Below are 23,072 nucleotides of genomic sequence, written 5' to 3'. Positions count from 1 at the left end.
CTCTAGTTCTGCTCTCTGAGACTTCCTTCCTTTTCTGCAAGAAATGGCTCCTATTTCTAGTTGAGTTATTTCTTAGCCTACTTCCTGCCTATGAAAGGATCCAAAGTTTCCTTTCATTTTGAACTGATACTATCTGTTTTTTTCCCCCCAAGTTACCACAATTTCTTTTAAAACCTTGGTTTTTATCATCTGTATTATAATTCACTTGTTGAGACAAAGTCACACCCATGCATCTCTTTGCAGGCCCTTCCATATTCCGTCTGTGAGTCAGGCTGCTATAGAATAATCTTAGGATTCTTCTAAATACTTTCGTGTTGCTGAGAGAATCTGTGAGGTGCTGCTTTAGTTCTTCTAGAGTTTTAACAAGGGGTTTTGCAGCCACACCCATCATAAAGGTAAATAGAAATCTTTACCTTCAGTTCCGTCTTACTGGCATCTTTGCTCTATGCCCATTTCTTACTTTGAGAATCTTTTATCAGCTAGAGATACTTGGGGCCACTGTAGTTTCTCTAAATTTTTCTTCAAAGATGAACAGTTCCTTCTTTAGCATCATCAGGAACATTTATTATGTTCTGAATTATGCAGACGATAGTCTTGCTAATTTTTCTACCACTGCTTAGTAAGCATTTACTTTTTCTAGCCTCTAATAACAGTTTTCTCATTATGCTTCCAGCTCTTACTAATAGGCTCCTTATTGCCTGCCCAGACTCTGCCATGTTCCAAGGCTGAGACATATATTTTCAATTTTTGCTGTAGCAGCACCCAATTTCTGGTACCGATGACTATTTCAGGCATCTATTACTGCATTGCAAACCATGCCAAATTCTTTTGTTTAAAAACAACAGCAACCTTTTCAGATTCTGCATTTGGGCATTGCTGGGCAGAGACACCTTGCCTCCGTTCCCCATGGTGCTTATTGCCTCAATCTTGTGTAGCTGCAAGCTGAATGAAGTATTTAAGAGACTTCATTCAAAGTCTGGTATCTAAGCGGGGCTGATGGCTGGTTAAGCTTCGCTCTTCCTCTGTACACTCTTGGATCCTTCAGGGCTTCTCTCTTTAGCCGATTGTTGGGGCTCTTTAAAGTGTATCTCAGGACTCAAGACAAGAGTGGGTAGGCTCAGAACTGGCACAATGTTAGGTTCACTGAATTCTATTGGTCAAAAATAAAGCATAAGGCCAGCTCAGATTTAAAGGTATTGAAAGCCCTTTTTTTAAAAAATATTTTTATTGGTTTCACCCAGAACTAAAAATGCAAGAACTGAGGATAAAATCCAAATATTATAACCAAGAAATACTTCCATTACTCTTATCATTGTGGAAATTGTAAAGGTTTTAGGAGTTCTGGCAAGGAGCCAGGCATGAAAACCAAAATATATACATATTTCTTATCATATCACAATATTATGCTCTGACAACCTGAATGTCCTTGTTTTGATAAGTACATTATCAAGTTTGAGGCCAGTCATAGGGAGGCAAATATGCAATTTACCAATTCTGCTTATTAAATAAAAAAGATTCCAAGATTTATGAACAGTGAGATAAAAAGAAGAGAGTTACATATTTATGTCAAAATGTAATTGTAAAGTACACTGGTAGGGAAATAAACAATCTCTAACTTCCCAAGGAGAGTGAGATTATTTTCAGAACCATATTCACATTTTTAGTTAATTGGCTGAGTTTGAAATTTTACACGGCCAAGTCCTAGCTCAGGTTTCTGTTTTCAGGATGTAAAGACCAAAAGCCTGGGGACATTTGCTAGTTCAAGTTAATCTCACCAGTGTTCAAAATCAGAATGATTAAAAAAACAACAATACTTTAAAAATACGGACTATTAGGATTTAAAGCAAAGTACAAAAGTTTTTTATTGTGAAATATGTTAAAGAGCAAGAGTAAATAAATATTTTTCTTCTTTATTTGAATAATGCTTATATCTCACTAAATAGTCAACAGGAGTTAGCTTTCATCTTTATACTTATTAAAATCTGAAAAAATATTCTCAGGAATTCTGCAATGGTAATCTCTCATTTTAATAGTTAGGATTACTATTATTATAGCACTAATATTAAGGCCTAAAGTTTGATTTTTAAAGTGAATTTTTAAAATCTATAATAATATGCCAATTAGCTGGGACAGCCGAATGACTTTCTGGATGTCCTTCCGAATGAAGTCAGGGCTGTGAGGGCCGAGCCCCTTGCATGAATTTCGTGCATTAGGCCTCTAGTAAGATTATTAAACTATAACATATAAAGTGTTATTAAAATTTAATAAATGTTATTAAAGTCATTTTAAATTATAACATTTTGTATATGACTTATAATATAGAAATATATATGAAGAAAAGGTGACTATTTCAAAATTAAATAACCCAGAGAGTTATTGCTATATATAACATAAATAGATATATAGAGACTTAGACATGTAGCTATATTAAAATACAGATATATATATATATATATATATATGTAAGTATTGGAATCACACAATTTTTACATTTTGGCTTTTCTTATTAACATATATCATGAGCAGCTTCTCATATTACTAAATAGTTTTCAAAAACATGATCTCAAGGACTATGTAATAATTTATCATATTAGTACCCCAGTTTGTTTGATTCCCCCTCTGTTGTTTTCAATGTTTTGTACACATCAGACCTATGCTGACAAGCATCTGTATTCATAAATCAGCCTGTGGTTTTGAAACTATAGATGCATTTGGAAGATAATGTTTTTGTATTTGAATGAGAGAAACATTTTGCCCCGTGGAAGAAAAAAAAAAAGACAGTAGAGAAAAAGAAATTTGGAACACACACTATTTGAATTTAGAGAGGTTGCCAGCACATGGGCCAGCTTTTATTAAACCATGCACTTTCTCCTCTTCTTTAATTATATCAAACGTTATTTTTCCAGTTCTGAGGTCCAAGTTTAAGACTTGCATGTATGCATGACTTACTGTGTTTACAGTTAGATGACATTTTCCCACAGTTTCCTTGACCAAAATGAATTTTGTGAGAAAGGACATTCGCATTGACCTGAAAAATTTTGTATTTTATCAGTTTATGTCAACTCTTAAAAAAACAACAGAAATCATTTCTATCCATTCTTTCCTTCGTTTCCTTTTTTTCTAGTTAGGAGTAAAAACAAATTAAAACTCAACATTTTTTTTATTCAGCTTCCCCCCTTGGAGGGGACACGATGAAAAAAAAACAGAATGTGTAAAATCGAATTAGAAGCCAAGTGTTAGCTTGTTCCCAAAGCTCTCCACATGGCATCAGCTGTTAAAGAAGACTCATTTCGGAAGAGTTGGGAACATAGAGTCAAGAATGGCCTTGTGGGTATCACTCTCACAGCATTAATTGCTCGGCAACAAAATAACTGCGTGCTTACAACACAGCATTCAAGAGCAAGGACAGCAGGCTGTGTGAAGCCAGTGATTTTACACATTCTGTCCAAGAATCCCATAAAACAGCTGCTGTCCTAGGTACTCCAGCTGCCCTCCCACACACCCAGTTCATTCTGCCCTCGCTCCTCCTTCTCCCCTTTTGTTTATGTTTTATTTGTTTGGGTGACTGAGTTAGGACCCCTAAACAAACTGTAAGTCTGCAGAAATAGGGGGGGGGGGGGGGAGCCAAATCTGATAATGTAGAAGTCAGAAAAGCCAGGCACATTTTAGTTTTAATCTCCGGGCAGCCATATAGGATTGAGCATTACTAAGCAGGGTTATAAAAGGTGAATTTGAAAGTCAGGAGCATTACTGACATAGTAGAGATTCTCAAACATTAGTTTACATAAGAAATACCTACAAAGATATCTCAAGATTCAAATGCCTAGACCCCATTGTCTATCGTCCTGATTTTAAAGATTGAAGGATGCCTAGGAATCTACATTTAAAATAAATCTTGAGTTGAGTTTATATGCCTGGCCTTCAAACCATAACTTGGGAGATATAGGCTGGACTATAGGCTACAGGAATGTGGGGTAAAGGGCAATGCTCATTGAAGTGATGCGCCTCAGTTTTCTCATATATGAAATAAGAAAAAGTACCATCAGCCTCATGGCATTACTGGAAGCAACATACTGGTTCTGACTAGGCGAGGCGGGTGTTGTGCTACTGTGAAAGATAAATTATTTTCTGGGGTATTCAGTTCATGTGTAAAATATATATCTTGCTAGCTTCTAAAATGGGCTGCAATTTTAGACCATACTGAGAAGTACTTCCCTGCACGTTTATGCCTTGATCCATGTGAGAAAGCAAACAAGGAGCGTTTAGTAGCAAACTATACATTGTAGAGCCCTTGTGTCACAGTGTGAAATATTTAAGGTTAAAGACAGGGACTGGGGAGGAAGGTGAAAAAAGCAAGTGGTAGCTTAAGGTCATGTGGATAAAAAGTTGAAAAAGCGAAGAACACATTTCCAGGAGTTTGCTAAGGCAAGCCCTTGTGGGGGACGAAAAGATGATTTTCCTTCCATCCTTCTAAGTTGTTCTTGCTGGACTAATAATCAAATTAACATGAGACAGATTAACTGGAGAAAATGACCAAGTTTATTATGCATCTACATGCAGGGAGTTCCATACGACTAAGAAACTGGAGAGCACGTTGGGCAATTGAGGCTTATACGCCATCTGGACTGAGGAGAGGAAGGCAGGGGCCTGGGAAATCAAAGGAAAAGTAGGCAATTTACAGGTAGATAAGAAAGAGCAAACATGTGGCAAATTAATTCTTGCATGGCCACCCGGAAACGATGGGACATGGAGGGGAATCTAACAGACTTTCTTGGCTCTCCCTGTCTGCCATAGTTAATTCATATGTGCTAAGGTGAATATGCTAAGGTTCCCTTCCTGAGCCGGTTTTATGGTTTGAATTCCTGTAGGCAGGTGAGGTGGAGGAAAACTCCCCCAACCCTTGAGTTTGTTGGGTTTTGCTTTCAACTTGAAATCATCTGCATGCCAGGGAGGCACATTCTGGTGAGACTCATTCTAGACCCCTAGACACTGAATGTCTGGATAGTAAAATGGTTCCCTATTTCCAGCACCCTAAATGATTCTCAGAAGTCAAGAGGCATCAGCCCTCTAAACTCCTGAACAGCTGTTTAGCTATGGTAACTCTTAACGTACCTATCTTTTGATGCAGTTCTTAGATATTATGGTGGCATGACGAGACTTGGTAACCGTTATCTTAGAGTACTTCTCAAACTTGTCATTCATACAGTACCATCGACTTTGGTCATATCCATATAACAACTGTACCAGGTTTACTGGTATTTTTCTTTGCATTTATTCACTGTTCTCTTTGTCAATTTTGTTGTAAAAGGAACTTTGTATCATTATTGTTGGTTGCAAACCAGCATCATTTGCCATAGATACAAAGTCAACATAGCATAAATGCAGTGACTACAAAGCGTGTTATTAAATGCTAGCTGAACACAGCTGCTTTCCATAGACTCTGACCCCGAGGTCCTCTCCTTATTTGATAAAAATAGAGATTAGCAAATGGTAATACCACTTTAACACTTCTCTCATTCCCAGCTGGAACTTCCTGTTTGATATAATCAGGAGAATTGAAAGGTAATGGGGGGAAACACTAGTGTTCCTTCTCTGTGATTTGATGTCACCTAGTGTCCGTTTTGTGTGGCACCAGACTTGGAATCGTCCACACTTTGGGAAATTCAGTCAGGTCACTCTTCACTCGCTCTGACAGGCCTACTTCCCCCAATGCTTGGCTTCTTGTCTAATTAGAACAATGGGTAATAATTCTGAAGGGTTCCATGAAACCTCCTTGTAAACATACTAAGGTCTGAAAAATTAATGAGCTTTAAGAGAAAGTATCTCGAATGTGAAAATAGTTTATGTAGGACAGGTGGTTATCTGGAATTCTGTCCCGTTTCATTGTGCTTTACTCTCTTGGTGATGTAGCTAATAGTCTATACATATGCTGATGAGGACACAAGTTTCACTTTATCTTCGAATAAATTTGAGTTCACGTCCATTAAAACCTGATTAAGTTATGAATAAAAATAGCCACTTAACCGGTGTTTGGTATATCTATCAATTGGTGTTTGTATCCCTATTCAAATGGAACAGTGTAGGAATAATAAAGTGGAGTGGTATCATTTAACCCATATGTTGGGAATGCTTTTGTGTTGTAATAAAAGACTGTTGGAGTGTTCCGAGAAGGAACAAGTTTTGCGTGGACTCCAATGGTTTTGGTGTTGATTTGTAGACTCACCTGGATATACCATAAAATCCTTTTTAAGTCCTCCCTAATACTATGAGTTAAAGATTCAAAATGTAAAATTGGGCGTCTACTTACTCATCTCCTTTGTAAAGCACAAAGGTTTTGTTTTCTATCTTATTGGAAAAAAATAAGTTTTCTGTAAAAGAACATTATATCCTTTATTGTTAGTCCCTGAATCAGGTCATTAAAATTCTTCAAACTTGTAACAGTTACAGAAGGAAATGGGCAACATGCAATAGGGTCATTTTAGGAACACATTATATCTATGAAATATATGAAACTGGTTGCTAATTAGTCTTCATTAGCTAGAAAAATTATTTGTGATATTTTGTTTTACTTTATTTTTTATTTTAAAGTAGAACTATTAAAGAATGTACATGGGTTTTAAGAAATGTTAGAGAAATTAAAACAATATTTTTAGCATAATATACCTCCTCAGTGTCAGAACATCTATAATGCTTTTCTAAAAAATCCTGGGTTGCATACCTGAAACCTCCAGAAAAAAATAAATTGCTGAATGTATTTTGATGGTTACATTTCCTTTGTTTCTCTTGAAACTCCATCTGCAGAGTTTAGTGAAGGAAAAACATGTAGGCCAGTGGTTCCCAAACTTATTTGGCCTACCGCCCCCTTTCCAGAAAAAATATTACTCAGCGCCCCCTGGAAATTAATTTTTTTTAAAATTTTAATAGCAATTAAACAGAAAGATATATGTATTAATGTTTCTACCTTTTTCGTAAAATATAGTAAAGAAAGGTGTAAATTAGAAACATTGAAGTTTGAAATTATGAAACTATTTATTGAACTCAGAATAGAAAGGTAATACAAAAAAAGTTAAAACAAATGCACCTGTGGCCATCACCGCCCCCCTGGATCGCTGCAGCGCCCACCAGGGGGCGGTAGCGCCCACTTTGGGAATCACTGATGTAGGCAGACAGCATAAAATCTCGAAGTAACTAAATACAGTTGTAACTTCTCTGTTTTAGCTAAGCCAAGTTCATTAACTACTTGCCAAGATTTTGAAAATCATATGAAACTAAAATTACAACCCATAGCACTTCAAGTCCCAGGTACAATTGAAGCAAGAAAGGGTTATGTGATAAAGTCTCAGGTACATATATTTACTAATGTAAAGACATGAAAATTAGTAGTCATATAAGGGTCTGTAAACCAGGAGTCAAATTTTAGGAAAAACAGCATATCCCATTTAAGAAATAAAAAGCTCATCATTTACATAATCTAATTAGATCATCCCATGGTCATAGTATACTTAGTATATGATTTCTTCCAGTTACCTTTATTTCTGAGTCATTTCTGGGAGAAATGCAAACTAAGCAAGAAGTATCTCAGCCCACCTCTTTCAAACTATAGCCATGTTATTCATTGAATAGTAAGTGCTATTTGCTAAGTATAATTTAGAATTTTATGTAAATGAGTTTTCTCATATCTTGAGTAGTTTATTTATATCCACCTGAAAATAGGTCATCAGAATTGACAGTAACCTCACAATCATTTTAGTTATTCTTGCATTTCTTGGTATATATGTTACATTTTGTGAATTTAAGAAATTATATTCCACAGTACAGCCAGAGAAAGTGCCCAAGTGTGGGTATTACACTATCATTATTCCCAACCTAAATTCAGAATGTCTATGTTTATTAAAAATCCTGAGCAAACTAACTTTGTTCATGGACAACTATAAATACTCTGTGAAACCTTGAAAGCTTGAGCCTTCTCCTGAAGCAACTGTAAATAAATTCAATGAAGGTCTACTGGCACTGGAAAGAGAAGAAATCTAACACATAGAGATAATCAAGGAGAGCCTGGATGGATTTTCTTCACACCAAAAACCTTATTGGATATGTTTTTTTAAAAAAATTCTACAAACAAAAAATATATATAGTATGTGTGCATGTAATATGTGTATATATAGTATGTGGATATGCACACACACACATGTGCTCCTACAGCAAACCTCCTGTGGCCGGCCAACCTCCCTTGGTCCCTCCCCACTGCCAGCTGGCCCCAATGGGCCCCAATCGGGACTGGGCGAGACAGACCCGATCAGCCCCAATCACCAGCCAGGCCGAGGGACTCCACCCATGCATGAATTCATGCACCGGGCCTCTAGTCCTATATAATAAAAGGCTAATATGCAAATTGACCGAACAGCAGAATGGCCAGTCTCTATGATGCACACTGACGACCAGAGGGCAGACGTTCAATGCAGGAGCTGCCCCCTAGTGGTCAGTGCGTTCCCACAGGGGGAGCACCGTTCAGCCAGAAGTTGGGCTTACAGCTGGCGAGTGGAGTGGCAGTGGTGGGAGCCTCTCATGCCTCTGCGGCAGCGCTAAGGATGTCCAACTGACAGCTTCCAGACTGCAAGAGGGCGCAAGCCAGGCAGAGGGACCCCCCAAGTGCACGAATTTTGTGCACTGGGCCTCTAGTATAGAATAAAATCTCTGCAGTTGGCAAACAGGCTATCTATAAACCCTTTATCACTGATGACATTCAAACAATTCCTTATGTCAATACTTATTCTAAGTAATTATATAAATTATTGATATGATAGGATCTTAGTTTAATAGAAAAATCTAAGTGACTTCATTGATTTCAGAGTTAATTTCTATTAGAGGAATTTATGGCATCTTTATAACTTGGACCTTAAGAGTTTGTAAAACATTAATGTCATTTGTAGTACAAGAATGTATCATGTGCATTCGAACGTTACTTCTAAGTTACATTTTGATATGACATTAAACCTTGGGTCCAAAATCACTAGACTGGAGGGACATATTAACTAATTTTAACAGCCATGTTAATTAATGTTATAACTAACAGCACTTAAAGTTTTAATTAGTTTCTGGTTGCTGTTGTTGTTGGAATTGTATACATATGTATGTACAAGGTAGCCTGTTTAAATAGAGTTATATTGATGTTTTACTATTTTAAGGAACTTTCCTGAATATTCTACATTAAGCTTTATAAGAGTCTCAATCCTATTAAGCCTTATCTCTCTGATGAAAGAACCTTGGTACTATAATGAAAAAAGTCAGATTTTATTTTCATTTTTTGTTCTTAATTTTTAATCTACTTAGATAAATTAGAGTATGGCTATTTATAAACTGAATCAATACTCTCCAACATTCTTACCCAGACTAAGTGATAACAACTCTAATGACTAGTCTATAAAATAAGTATATGATTTTCTGTGTAATGTATATTATCTAAATACGAGATAATTCATGAACAGGTAAGGTCCAGATCAGGGCCAATTGGGGCCTTCCGGCTGCCAGCCAGGGCCTCCTTCTGGCTGCCAGCTGGAACCTTCCTTCCCTCGGCTGCCAGCTGCCCTCCGGGGCCTTCCTTCATTCTGTGCTGCCCTCTGGTGGTCAGCGCACATCATAGTGAGTGGTCCAACTCCTGGTTGGTCGAACTCCCGAGGGGACAATTTGCATATTAGCCCTTTATTATATAGGATGTTTAAACATTTTCCCTTTGTATTTGAATATGGTATTCAAAAGCTATGTAACAAGGCATTTTACTTGTTATTTACATTTATTTGTTGTGATGATAACCACCTATGTGGGCATGTACAGAGGGTTGGGGGTGGGAAGAGAGGTTTGTAGTAGAGAGACCAGCTAATATGCTATTATATTAATGGAAGTGAGTGATACACTGAATTTGAGCAGTGTCAATGAGACTGCTGAAGAGGGAATGGATTCAGAAGGTACTACATCAGAAGATGTAGGATCCCATCATTAGTATTTTTTGAAACTTCCCAGGTGGTTCCAATGTGCAGCTCAGTATGAGAATCACTAATTACTGATAGATTTAGGGTCTCAGAAAAGCACCATTCAGGTTGACTTCTAGGTTTGTTGTTTGTTTGTGTGACTGCTGATGTCATTCATGGTTGAGAATATGGTAAAGGAATAATTTTGTTGCAAGGATTTCTTTGTAGTTGTCCAGCTGTGTGTTTGTATAGAGTTCAAAGTATATGGAACAGCTAAGAATTCAATGGAAAAGTATGGTGTAGAGAGGTGTACTTGGTAGTCATTGAAGAAAAGTGGTAGTTGGACTCATGGGTTTGTCCAAGGGGGTGTCTAGGAAAATAGAGCCAGTAGTGGAAGAAGAGCTTAGGAGCTGACTGGTAAGAATAATGGCCAGAGGAGAAGGCAGAGAGGTGGAAGCCATAGGCAAGTGAGGCATTAAAAAACACACACAATGAAATGAGAGTCTTACTCATGGGAATTAGTTGTCAGAAGTAGCAAATGGACAAATATCCATGATTTTTTTTTTCAGTTTGGGAATGTAGCTACTTTCTTCCATTTGAGGGGTCTGTTATTTGGAGTCACAAAACTCAGATGCTCAAAGTAATATCTTCTTGCAGATGCACAACAAGTTATTTTGTTATTTTGAGTGTCTTTTACACATACAGGGGTGTGTGTGTGTGTGTGTTCATGTATATGGTATGTTGGTTTATATATATTAAGTAATTAACTAGCATTGTAAGGGAGAAGTCTATACACGCATACTTCTATAAACATGAATAATTCTAGAAGCAGGAAAGAAAAGGTCAATGTGTCAGGTTTACGCAGGAGCAGCACTCCTCTCACTATTCTTCTATCAGGGAACATTAGAGAGACAAGTAAGTAACTAGTTGGCTCCAGTGAATGGTGGAGTGGCCGTATTTAAATTTTTTACCTTTACATATTGGAATTGCCTCCTTTCATGGAAGTTTTCCACCCCAAATATGTGTTCTGTGTTGGTGCTTCTCAACCTTGGCAGTACATAAAAACCACTTGAGGAGCTTTTTGAAAATCTCAATGCCCAGGTTTCAGCCCAGACCAGTTATATATAAGAATATATAAGACCCAATCATCAGCATTTTGAAGAACATTCCATATACAACCAGGGTTTAGAATCGGTTTCTTCTATATCTCGTTGATCTATCTGACAACATTTCATAAATCCACATTATCTGAAAGCATGTTTCTGTCTTTTGGCTAACATTTTATTACCTAATACTCTAACAGAACCATTAGTGGTTTTTGAGGTAAAAATCACTGAATGCAGATTTAGGGGTTGTATTAGTCAGCTTAGGCTGCCATAAAAAAATACCATAGCCCTGGCCAATGTGTCTAAGTGGCTAAAATGTCGGCCTGTGCATCGAAGGGTCTCGAGTTCCATTCTCAGTCAAGGGCGCATACCTAGGTTGCAGGTTAGATCCTCAATCCCCGATCCCCAGCAACCAGTCGATGTCTTTCACATTGTTCTCTCTCTCTCTCTCTCTCTCTCTCTCTCTCTCTCTCGCTCCCGCTCTCACTCTCCCTCTCGTCCTCCCTCCCTCTCTCCCTTCCTTTCTCCCTAAAAAGCAATGAAAAAAATATCCTCAGGTGAGGATAAAGATAAAAATACCATGGGCTGGGTGGTTTAAACAACAGAGATTAGTTTATTTTACAGTTCTAGAGAATGGACTGATATCAGGGTACCAACATGATTGGATTCTGGTAAAGGCTCTCTTGCTGGCTTATAGATGGCCAGTGTACTCACATAGCCTTTCCTTGTTGCATATGCATGGGGGTTAAAGGGTGCAGGGCAAGCTCTCTAGTCTCTTCTTATAAGGGCATAATCCCATCGAACCACCCTCACGACCTCTCTAAATCTAATTGCCTCCCCAAAGCCCCACCTCCAAATACATCATGTCATCACATCAGAGCCAAGGGTGTCCACATGGGAATTTGGTGGAGGACAATTCAGTCCACTGCAGGAGTCATCATGCAGTTCTCTACCACGGTCTTCTTTTAAAACACAAGATTTGTTTGGAACAATCAGTAAATCAACATAGTCCAGGACTCTGCCGGGGGGTAAAAACTGTCTTTTGGGGGTTGTATATAATTCAGTGGTGACACTTACATAACAGTAAAAAAAGCCACAACAGTTTAACTGAATTCAAGTTTCACTGCCAAAAAGTGTAGCAGTTTTGACAGATACAAAAGAACATAAGTTTGAACAGAACCAGGCTTTTCTGGTAGACATTTGGCTTAGTTTGCAACTATTCACCACCTTTGGATTTGCTCTTCTATGTCTTGGTGAGCTCGGTTGACAGACCATGTGTTGTTTAAGACACGCTGGTGGCAGTATTCATCTTGGTAGTGCTGCTGACTGATTTCCATCTCACTTATCTTCATGGAGTTCTATGGACATGACATTATTTTTTCTTAGTTCCAAGTGAACTTTAGGTTATCTCACTCTGCATGTTGCAAATAAGTTCACGATATCTTTAATAACTCTCCATGGGGTGCATTGGAAATTCACTCTATTCAGTTAAATCAACGGATTATATTATGTTCTGTGCATTGAATCTGGAAAGAAAATTTCCATTTCTCATTTTGAAGCTTAAAAGTTTCAAGATTTTTCCTGTGTAGTATTATGCTTGTAATTACTGTGGCATTTGAGCTGATCTCTGTGTGTGGGTCTGTTTATCGGAGAAGGAGGGGAGGGCCTAGGGGATGAGCAAGGAGGGATTGTCATCAGACTCCTTTATCCCTGCTCAGCTTAGTAAGAGGCCCCTATTGTGCATAGATTATAAATAACACAGGTCATTTTCATGAAGTATAAAACTATTCTTAAGATCACCCACCTGGCAGGGACTTAGCAGCTATAATATACAGAAAATGTTAAGAAGCTGAGCAAATGAAAAGTGGTATGGAAACATCTTGGTGATTGGTTAGAGATATAAAACCAAGAGGGACAAAAAAAAGATTTCTGCTTCACCTAGGGTGTGGCATGGGGCAGTGCACACTATAAATGTTCGTAAACTATTTGGTGAGGTAGTGATTTCTAGAACAATCCCAGAATGGCCAAAGGGAGACCTTTGAGAATATAAAATTAGGTCAATTGTAGAAAGTCTCATGGAACCCTCCCTTTAAGTGTAAAAGAAAACACTGCAGAATTCAGAAGTACAAGTACAATATAGGTTGTAAACAAAACCCGTATGTTGATCAATGAAGGGACATATGCTTCGCAGCATCTTCTGGCCTGACAGCTCCTTTACTCAGGATCCCCGGGCCTGGCTCTGCCTCTTTGCTATCACTGAATAGAATGTCCATGGTTATTTATCTTAGCTTCTGAAAACAGATTGTACTGCCAGGTGAATGAAAGAGACCTGAGGTTTGTATAATGATTTTACATTAGCAAATAGTTTTGAATTCCTACTAAAAGAGTGTTACATTAAAAACCCTCCTATATCAGTAATTAGCCAAAAAGAATTTTGTATAATGTACAATTTCCTTTTAAGAACCCCAAAGAGAGTTAAGAACAGAACCCATTCAATGAGCTGCTTGGCAGGCCTGATGCACAAAGAGATGTGCACAGGTGTGTGCTACTGCTGTTGTTATTACTATTATTGCCGAGTTAGGGATTTTAATTCTCCATGTACACCAGCTTCTGCCATAATGCAGTCACTTGACCTCCCTTTCATGAAGACTGAGATATATTTCTCCGAGGCAAAGAGAACACGTTTTTCTAGGTACATCGGGCAATTAACATACAGTTGCAGATGTTAAAATAATAGAGGTGATCTGATAGGTAGGGCTTGTCTTATCTAATTAAGTTTATTCTTTTCATAACTAAAAAATATTTTTTCTTAAAATTCTAAATGAATAGACAATATAGAACTCATCTTAATTGGTATTTACCTAATTGGCCATATATTAAGCAAATATTAATTATGCTAAGTAATGCTCTAGCCAGTTTGGCTCAGTGGATAGAGCATCAGCCTGAGGACTCAAGGGTCCCAGGTTCAATTCCTGGTCAAGGCACATGCCCGGGTTGCAGGCTGGATCCCCAGTAAGGAGTGTGCAGGAGGCAGCCAATCAATGATGTTTCCATCTCTCTCTCCCTTTCCCTTCCTCTCTGAAATCAATAAAAAAAAATATTTTTAAAAATTAGGCTAAATAATGAGTTATCAGTGAGGGGTGTCAGGCTGGAGAGTTAGATGCACAGTGTGGTTCTGTTGTAGAGTGACTTTTTTTAGAGAAACCCCAGACCTCCTATCGTAGTGGGCAGCATACTGGCAATTGGGGTGGATGCACTGTGAGGCTCTTGAAGTGAATCAGAACCAGCAAACACGTTGGCATCGGTCCAGAAGTGATTGTCTTCTTCCATTCAGTGGGAGAGGACAAAGCCAAAAATGAGAATGTAGGAGTCTCTTTTTCTACAAAATAACCTAAGTTTAATAAAGCCCCCAAAGGAGCCATAAATTTAAGTTTTATTCTTTAAGCAAAAAAATTAATAACATTTGCTAATCAAAAACCAAGAAAATATATTGTAATTTTTCTTCATTATTTCTATTTAATAGTGTGTGGGTTTATGTATACTAGAAGCTAAAAAGCTAATGTAACGTATTACCGTAGGGAAGGGATAATATAATCATCTCAGTTCACATCTCTTACCTTGACTCATAGCTCGAATATTTCTATTCTTGGGAAATTACTGCAGCTTTGGAACTAAGAATATCGCTGGCAGATGAAGAATGATTCTGCAGCCTTTCATCCCTCACAATTTTCACACCCTCTCGATTAGTCTAACTTTGCAATAGCGCCATCTAGTGTTCAAACGTCCTCAGTGCTATAGCTCAACTTCATTAGAAGCAGAATAATACAGGAAGTAAAAAGGCTACAGGTACCAAGAAGCCAGCAACTGAGAAGTCCTCAGAAAAGAAACTCACCGCAAAAGAAAAAAAAAAACAATTTATTCCATAAAGTTCAAATCACTTTGGACAGCTAATTTTGAATAAAAACCTGATCAAAGGCAGTAAGAAACATGAAGAAATAAAAAACAAAAGACAGCAAGTTACCTTAAAAACAGTGTGCTTGGGGAGAGTAATGAATAGTTCGTCATTGAAATACTAAAACAGATTTTTTTGTTAAATATATATATTTCTTATTGTCTCATTTATTTATTGTATTTATTTCATAAATATTTTATATATTCTATGTGGTCATACAAATTATACATGATATATTCCATATATTGAAATTATACTTATTTGATATTATATTTTTATATTTCTCTCTGTAGCTACCTATAACCTAACAAACTTGTCATTGAATTTGAAGGCAATACAACCTAACCTGGTCATAAATTTCTTTGGGTTAGAGTGTGGTTTGGATTTGAGTGGAATCAAAAGATGGAAATAGTTTAATACTTGGTTGAACTGCCCGTCCTTCCAGTTTGTGGTTTTGTTACTACTGAGGACTGCACCCCCAGGGGTCAGGTGATTAACAACATAGCACTAGAAACACAGAAGGGCTTTGATATGCAGGAAGTAGAGTGGTTTGCCAGGAAAAAAAAAATAGTCTTTCATGTCTTACCATTGAGACTACTTTAGGCCTAGCTTTAAAAAGAAATTGAAGGAAAGTATTTTTAGGAATTAATAGTTTGGTCACAATTTTCAAGACATCCTCGAAGACATGATTTTTATTTTCTTTACAAGCCTTTGAGATGACTTCTATATTGTCTATCAGTTGAGAATTTTAAGAGAAAAAATAGTTACTTAATTATGGAAAGAATAAAATTAGTTAATACAGGCCTTATCAGGTCACATTTATTATTTTAATATCTGCAAAACGATTGGCAGAATGCCTCCTTTGACTCACTTCAGTGTGAAAATGGAAAACCTCAGCCCTTCCCTACTGCTGAGGAAGGTGAAGTCCATGGTCCAGTCCCACTATGAGATCTGGTCTCCCTGGCTTTTGTCAGCTCCTCAAGGACAGGACTCTTCCTCTCACCTAGGTCTCTGTTTATCTGCTTTGCATTAATCAGGAAAATCTCCTTCTGTTCTTCAACTTTCACGTAGTTAATTCTTACACACACGCTTCAGATCTTGGCCCCAACATCAGTTCCTCAGAGAAACAGCCTCTAGATTAGTCCTCCCTTGATAGCATCTGATACTTTTCCTTATTACCACCTTGTGATTATGAACTTGTATTATTATCTACTTAATATCTGCTCCCCCCCCAGTTATAAATTATAAGCAGGCTAGAATAAAGAATAATACATTCCTTTAACTCATCGGGGTCCTAGCCACTGTGTTTCTGTAGCGTCTAATACAGATTAGCTGTGGGAAATGCTTGGTGAAATCAACCTGAGTCCCACACTGAGAGGTGAAATGCCCATTGCCTCAGCCCACTTAGTTTGGTGAAGTCAATTCTGCTTTCATGTGCTCTTGGGCCAACAGAATATTCACGGAAGTAGGGAATTTTGGTGCTTCTGTTCCAGCTTGTCCAGGTGTATCCCTCTGGCGACTTGTCACTTCCTTCAGCGAGGTCTGGGAGTGGGTGTATGTTCTCATTACTGACAAGATCCCTGACCCCATTCACTACCACTCTTCCCACTTCCTGGGGATCAATTGACCTTTTTACTCCCTGCTCACCCATCTCCCCTTCCCGTTTTCCTGTCACTCTGCCCCCAGATAAAAAAAACAAAAACAAAACAACAGAAAAAGACAACCCCTCCTCTTTCTGTCTTTGCTGTCAGCCATCTTCATGGATTTACTGGGAATAGGGAAATACAGAAAACAAAATATAAAATAACATTTCAATAAATTATCCTGCCACTCTAATATTCAGCAAAGAATAAAAATTTGCTTTTCATGTTAAGTTTTCATTGTTTATTTTTGTAGCACTTTCCTTTCCTTTCTAAAAGACTCCAAGGGTTCCCAACTATCTTAGAATATTAGACAAGCAATCATGCTGATATTCAATCATTTTCAAAATGGGCTCTGCTTAAAAGCTGCAGCATTTCATGGCAAGCCTCCAGTATCTATAACCAATCACCAATGTTTTCTCAGGCATGAGAGATATTTTGAGAAATAAAGTTAAGATTCAGAAGTAATTAATTTTGACATTAAATACACACGTACACACATATGTAGATTTGGTATTTTTTGGTAAATTGTGTTCTATTTTATTTAAAGTCTGGTATATACTCATTGTTTTCAAAAGTTAACACTTTTGCTTAACATCAAATACACACAAAAGCAAATGCTGAACTTTCAAACCACACTGAGAATTGCAAGTGTCCTATGTATGTCCCTTTCCTTCCCACCTGCGATAGCATCTAGTAGGCATCGTCCCATAAGTATGTATTTCTTGAAAGCTGGATTGACTGATTTCATTGCAAATTCATATATAATTCTGACACACACATATATATTTGATTAAAAAATAAACAAAATGCTATAAGGTTCAGTCCAAAGATGATCTTCACACTTCTCTCTCCGCAGCAACACGGATGTGCACACAGTGGCGTCACTTCTCAAACTGTATCTCCGAGAACTTCCAGAACCAGTGATTCCTTATGCGAAGTATGAAGATTTTTTGTCATGTGCCAAACTGCTCAGCAAGGAAGAGGAAGCCGTAAGTCTCTGCATTTATTTCTACGAAAGCTTTTGTTTGAGGGTTTTGTCAGTGTTCTTTGTCTTTAATTTGTAATCTTTCCTTTGCCCTATCCTTGGATTGTGTTCCACTCTTCTGTGTATTGACATCACACACATTTAGACTTGACACACACAACTCAGGTCCCATTTTTAATCCCTCCTCTCATTAAAAAAAGAAAAATATGACCGAATAAATGCAATGAGCACCTTGCCGCTATGCTCCCCTAAAAGGTTCATTGTGGTGCCAAATAGTCTGTGAACAAAGTGGATGACTTACTGCATGTTTCCTTTTTCATACTGTGCCTCTTAAATCACCTCAAACAATGACTCCTAAGAAATCCTCCCTACTGCCTGTTTTTGTAAAAACAGCTTTGTTGAGACACAATTCAGATACTATAGAATCACCCATTTGAAGTGTACAATTCAGTGCTTTTTACTATATTCTCAGAGTTCTGCTACGGTCACCAAAATCTAATTGTAGGATAGTTAGCACATTTTATCACCCCATAAACTTCATACCTGTTCCCCATGCTTCTCCTTTCCCAACTCCTGGCAACTACTAATCAACTTTCTATCTCTATAAGTTTGCCTATTTTGGACATTTCGTATAAATGGCATCATTCAACATGTTGTCTTTTGTGACTGGTTTCTTTCACTGTTTTCAAGGTTCATCTACATTGTACCGTGTATTGGTATTTTATTTCTAAATAATATTCCATTATTTATTTATTCATCGGTTGCAAGACAGGCATTTCCATTGATTGGCTATTATTAATGATGCTGCTATGAACATGTGTTCTCATTTCTCTTGGGTATATATCTAGGAGGTAGAATTGCTGGGCCATATGTAACACTGTTTTCTGAAGAGGCTTCACCATGTAAACTTCCAATGTGTGCAGGTCCCAAGTCCTCTACATTTTTGCCAGCACTTGTTCTCTCTCTTTCTTATCATAGCCATTCTAATGTGTGTAAAGTGGTATATCATTGAGGTATGAGTTGCATTTCCCTCATGGCTAATGATTTTAAATATCTTTTCATGTACTTATTGACTATGGGTGTATTTTTTTTGAAAAACATCATAGACAGGACATTTCCCCATTTTATTTCAGTTATTTATCTTATTATTAAGTTGTAAGAGTTCTTTATATAATTTAGATACATGTCCCTTATCAGGTCTGTGATTTGAAAATATTTTCTCCCATTCTATGATTTGTCTCTTCATTTTCTTGATTGGTATCCTTTGAAGCACAAAAATTTTTAATGTTGATAAAGCCTAATTTATCCATTTTTCTTTTGTCACTTGTGCTTTTATTCAAATATCTAAGAAGGCGTTGTTTAACCCAAGGTCACAAAAATTTACTCCCATATTTTCTTCTAAGCCTTTTATAACTTTAGCTCTCACATTTAAGTTGTAAGCTTCACTTTCAGTTAATTTGTGTTTATGGGGTGAGGAAAGGGTTCAGTATCATTCTCTGGCATGTGCATATCTAGTTGTCTCACCACCATTTGTTGAAGAAACTATCCCTTTTTTCCTATTGGATTTTCTTGGCACTCTTGTCAAAATTGCTGCCTGTTTGTTATATAATGTTGTCTGTGGCTGCTTTTGCACTAAAACAGAAGAGTGGAATAGTTGAGACAGAGACCATATTTCCCAGAAAGCTTAAAATACTTACTGTCTGGCCCATTACAGGGAGAAGAACAAGTCAGATTACATCATCCAATAGCTTTTCTGGGACCATTTATATTTCAGAGGAAGTTCTACAATGAGAAGAAACAAAGCATTTAATCCCTTTGTGAAATTTCCAGGAAGATCAGGCTTCTCACCCCAAACGATGTGCCATAGACATGACCAATTTTGAGAGACTTATTTGTCTGTAGACGTGTGTTTCTCTGTGTTTGGGGCATGCTGAAAATGGGAAGGACTTTCAATACATCAACACTACTTTTTCTCCCCCATAGACTTATTATAATTGTGGCTATCTCCCATTTTCAGGAAAGTGAACAAATGCTTAAAATGTTAAAAGGGCTTCACTTACATCTTTTTCTCCACAAATAGTACTTATGGAAATATTTGAAATCCTTTCACATCCTTGAAAATATTTCTAGCATTCTCTCTGTGATGGTAGCAAGTTTTTAAGACAGGACCCTACACTAATAATATATGAAATTAATTTAAAAAAACACACACAGCACTGTATGTCTCCTTTTCCCATTTGCTTTAATTCCAAGACCAATACTTAGAAAGGTAATATTTATTCTCTTTTTCTTTATACTCAGGGCGTGAAGGAATTAGCAAAGCAGGTGAAGAGCTTGCCAGTGGTCAATTATAATCTCCTCAAGTATATTTGCAGGTAAGAATTGTCCTAAACAAAACCAGACTATATTTAGCCTGACACTAACTTATGTTTGACGGTGAATAAAATCATTTTACTGCTTTGAGCTCGCATGTTGGCCTTGTAAAAGTAAGAGGTTTGACAAAGTGATGTCAAAGGTTCTCTGAGCACTAAGATTGCATGATTCTGTAATTTGTCATTTCTGAAGTCTCTCTTAGCTTCACATATTAAAGCTATGTTGCTTTGAACTTTAGTCAAAGTTGTTTGTACAGGTACCTTGTACTATTGTTTATGAGACGGAACATGCTCCTTGGCATGACAAGGGTTTGCATGGGAGGCCAGATTCTACCACTGACTACTTACTTATCTTTATGCAATTTCTTGTTCTCTTTGAATCTAAGAGTCCTAATCGGTAAAATGGTAGTAAAAACACACATCTCACACATTTGTTTTAAAATTGAATTATATTTTTAACTAATTAATGTATATGTAATAAGTGCTTACTGCACTTTATTTTCTTTCAATTCCTCTCCCACCTCAGACTCATTGAAAAGACATTTGTAATTCAACTCTGTTAGAAAAATAGCTGTGCCTGGAAAAGCGCTCTCTCAGTGACCATATTTAACTTAGAGCCTGGGATGGGAGGCTCCATGTCTGTGCTCCTGTTTAAAAAAGCCAAACATAAAATCAAAACGTATTAAATTTAAATAAAGAAATTGATGATTGACACGACTGCAGAGTATCTGAAATGACCACTACTGTAGTGGATAATAAAAAGTTTAAATTCTCTTTAAGTAAATGGGGAAAAAGGCTTTGAGAACCCTATTGCAAGTCTTTATCGTCACAATGGAAAAACTTAACTTCTCTTGAAACATCTAAGCAGACTTTTAATTTCAACTATTTCAAATAAGAAATGGTAGTTTGGCTTTTTGTCCTTCGGTTTTATTATAGTTAGTCTGTATGTAGTTAGTCTGTATAACATGCGGAAACAGGCACCTTTTTGAAAAGTCCTGGTGTGGTAATGAAGAGCACAAACTCTAGAGTCAGAACACCGGGGTTCAAAGCTCAGCTCTCCCACTTACTAACCCCGTGTCCTTGGCAAAGACTTTTAACCTCTGGTGCCTCGTGTGTCTCACCTGTAAAATGGAGACAATCATAGTACTTACCTCACAGGGATGCTGTGAGAATTTAACAAGTTAGCACAATGACTGACACATAATAACATGTATTAAGTAACATAAAATAAGTTAACTTTTATTTTTCATCATTTCTTTTTTTGTCTTATCGGTTAAATCTGTAAGCCATGCAAAACAGAAGTTCTTGCCAAAATGAAGAAGGGAGAGGGAATGAAAAAAGGCTGAAAGACTACAAAAACAACCCTCCCCCACTAAATTCATTCAGGGAAAGGCTGATTTCATGCCTCTTGTTCTTTAGCACCTAATAAATTGAAACAATTTCTGCTTGTAATTTTCATGTCAGTAGAAATGAGGTTTTAATTTTAAAAATGTTTGGTCTCATTTTTAACAGACTATAAATGGAAAGCTCACAAATTACTCCACAAAGAGGGGTGATTCTTCCCCTCTGAAATAAGGGCTTGTACCAGATGATCTTATTTATAATTCTCAAATTGAATACACATATTTAATACTTTATTGAGGCGTTGGAAGGGAACTCATATTCTTCAATCTAAGTCCATATTAGTATTATCCAAACACTTGTTTCTGTAACTGACAGAGGAAACCAAGTCAAGCCAGGCCAGGGGTGATATCTGATATGATTCCTCAAGTCTGATTCTTAATAATTTGCAACATATTTTCTCCACATTTGATTGAGATGTTTGAATTCCTAAATAATTTTACCTACATAATCATCGCTTAACATTCTCAAGTTTATAAATATTTTATAACTAGAGGCCCGGTGCATGAAATTACTGCACTCTAGGGGGGTCCCTCAGCCTGGCCTGCGCCCTCTTGCAGTCCAGGAGCCCTCAGGGGATGTCCGACTGCTGCGGAGGCAGGAGATGCTCCTGCCATTGCCACTGAGCTCGCCAGTCGTGAGCCAGGCTTCTGGCTGAGTGGCGCTCCCCCTGTGGGAGCACACTGACCACCAGGAGGAAGCTCCTGCAGTAAGCATCTGCCCCCTGGTGGTCAGTGCACATCATAGCAAGTGGTCATTCCACCGTTCAGTTGATTTGTGTATTAGCCTTTTATTATATAGGATGACTCATTTTATTCTATTGGCAAATTTAACCTCGTGTTTTCTTCACATTCTTACACCCAACAGATTCTTGGATGAAGTACAATCCTATTCAGGAGTTAACAAAATGAGTGCACAGAACTTGGCCACTGTCTTTGGCCCTAATATCCTGCGCCCTAAAATGGAAGATCCTTTGACTATCATGGAGGGTAAGTAAATGATTATCTTATACCATCACAAAAAAAAAATCACTGTCTCTTGATTGGCCTGAACTTATTGAGCAAATGAGGGAAATAAGTAAATCCATAACAATTCCACTTATTTTCTCAGGTTTTTTAAGTGAAAAAATCTTCTCTTTGGGAGTCAGGGTTTTGTCTAAGTTTACTAAACATAATAATTGACTAACTGATTCCTCAGTAACCTTACAAGAATGAATGGAACTTCTATAAGTCATCTGTAAAATATTAGGCAAGAACTAGAAAATTCAAGTTCACTTTTGAGTCCAAGGAAATTTTCAGAAAATTCAAAAGTTACTATTTTAAGGTAATATGTTTTTATTAACTTTGGTTTATTTAACTGATTTTAAGAGGTAGAAAAATATGATCCTCTGTAAGACAATGTTACTTATTTACCTGTGGGCAAATCAATATATATATATATTGATTGATTTCAGAGAGGAAGGAAGAGGGAGAGAGTGATAGAAACATCAACAATGAGAGAGAATCATTGATTGGCTGCCTCCTGCATGCCAGGAATTGAACCACAACTCCTGGTGCATAGGTCAACGCTCAACCACTGAGCCACGCTGGCCTGGCATACCCTTTACTATTCTTTTACTTGATATATATATTTAAGTCTCTTATAATAT

The 23,072-nt window shown here is 37.3% G+C and overlaps 1 protein-coding gene across 14 annotated transcripts in view; it reads left to right on the top strand.

Moving 5' to 3' along the window:
- Nucleotides 1-23,072, top strand: part of ARHGAP24 (Rho GTPase activating protein 24) — a 523,018-nt gene that overhangs the window by 482,189 nt on the left and 17,757 nt on the right. For all 14 annotated transcript variants that reach the window (XM_014545980.1, XM_005874103.2, XM_014545976.1 and 11 more), the window contains 3 exons: nucleotides 17,523-17,655; nucleotides 19,953-20,026; nucleotides 22,292-22,413. In XM_014545980.1, coding sequence (XP_014401466.1) covers nucleotides 17,523-17,655; nucleotides 19,953-20,026; nucleotides 22,292-22,413 — 329 coding nt within the window. The remainder of the gene's footprint in view (nucleotides 1-17,522; nucleotides 17,656-19,952; nucleotides 20,027-22,291; nucleotides 22,414-23,072) is intronic.

The sequence above is a fragment of the Myotis brandtii genome, unplaced genomic scaffold (assembly GCF_000412655.1).
Source record: "Myotis brandtii unplaced genomic scaffold, ASM41265v1 scaffold424, whole genome shotgun sequence".
NCBI classification, from domain to species: Eukaryota; Metazoa; Chordata; class Mammalia; order Chiroptera; family Vespertilionidae; genus Myotis; species Myotis brandtii.
This window is presented reverse-complemented; position numbering and strand designations above follow the sequence as displayed.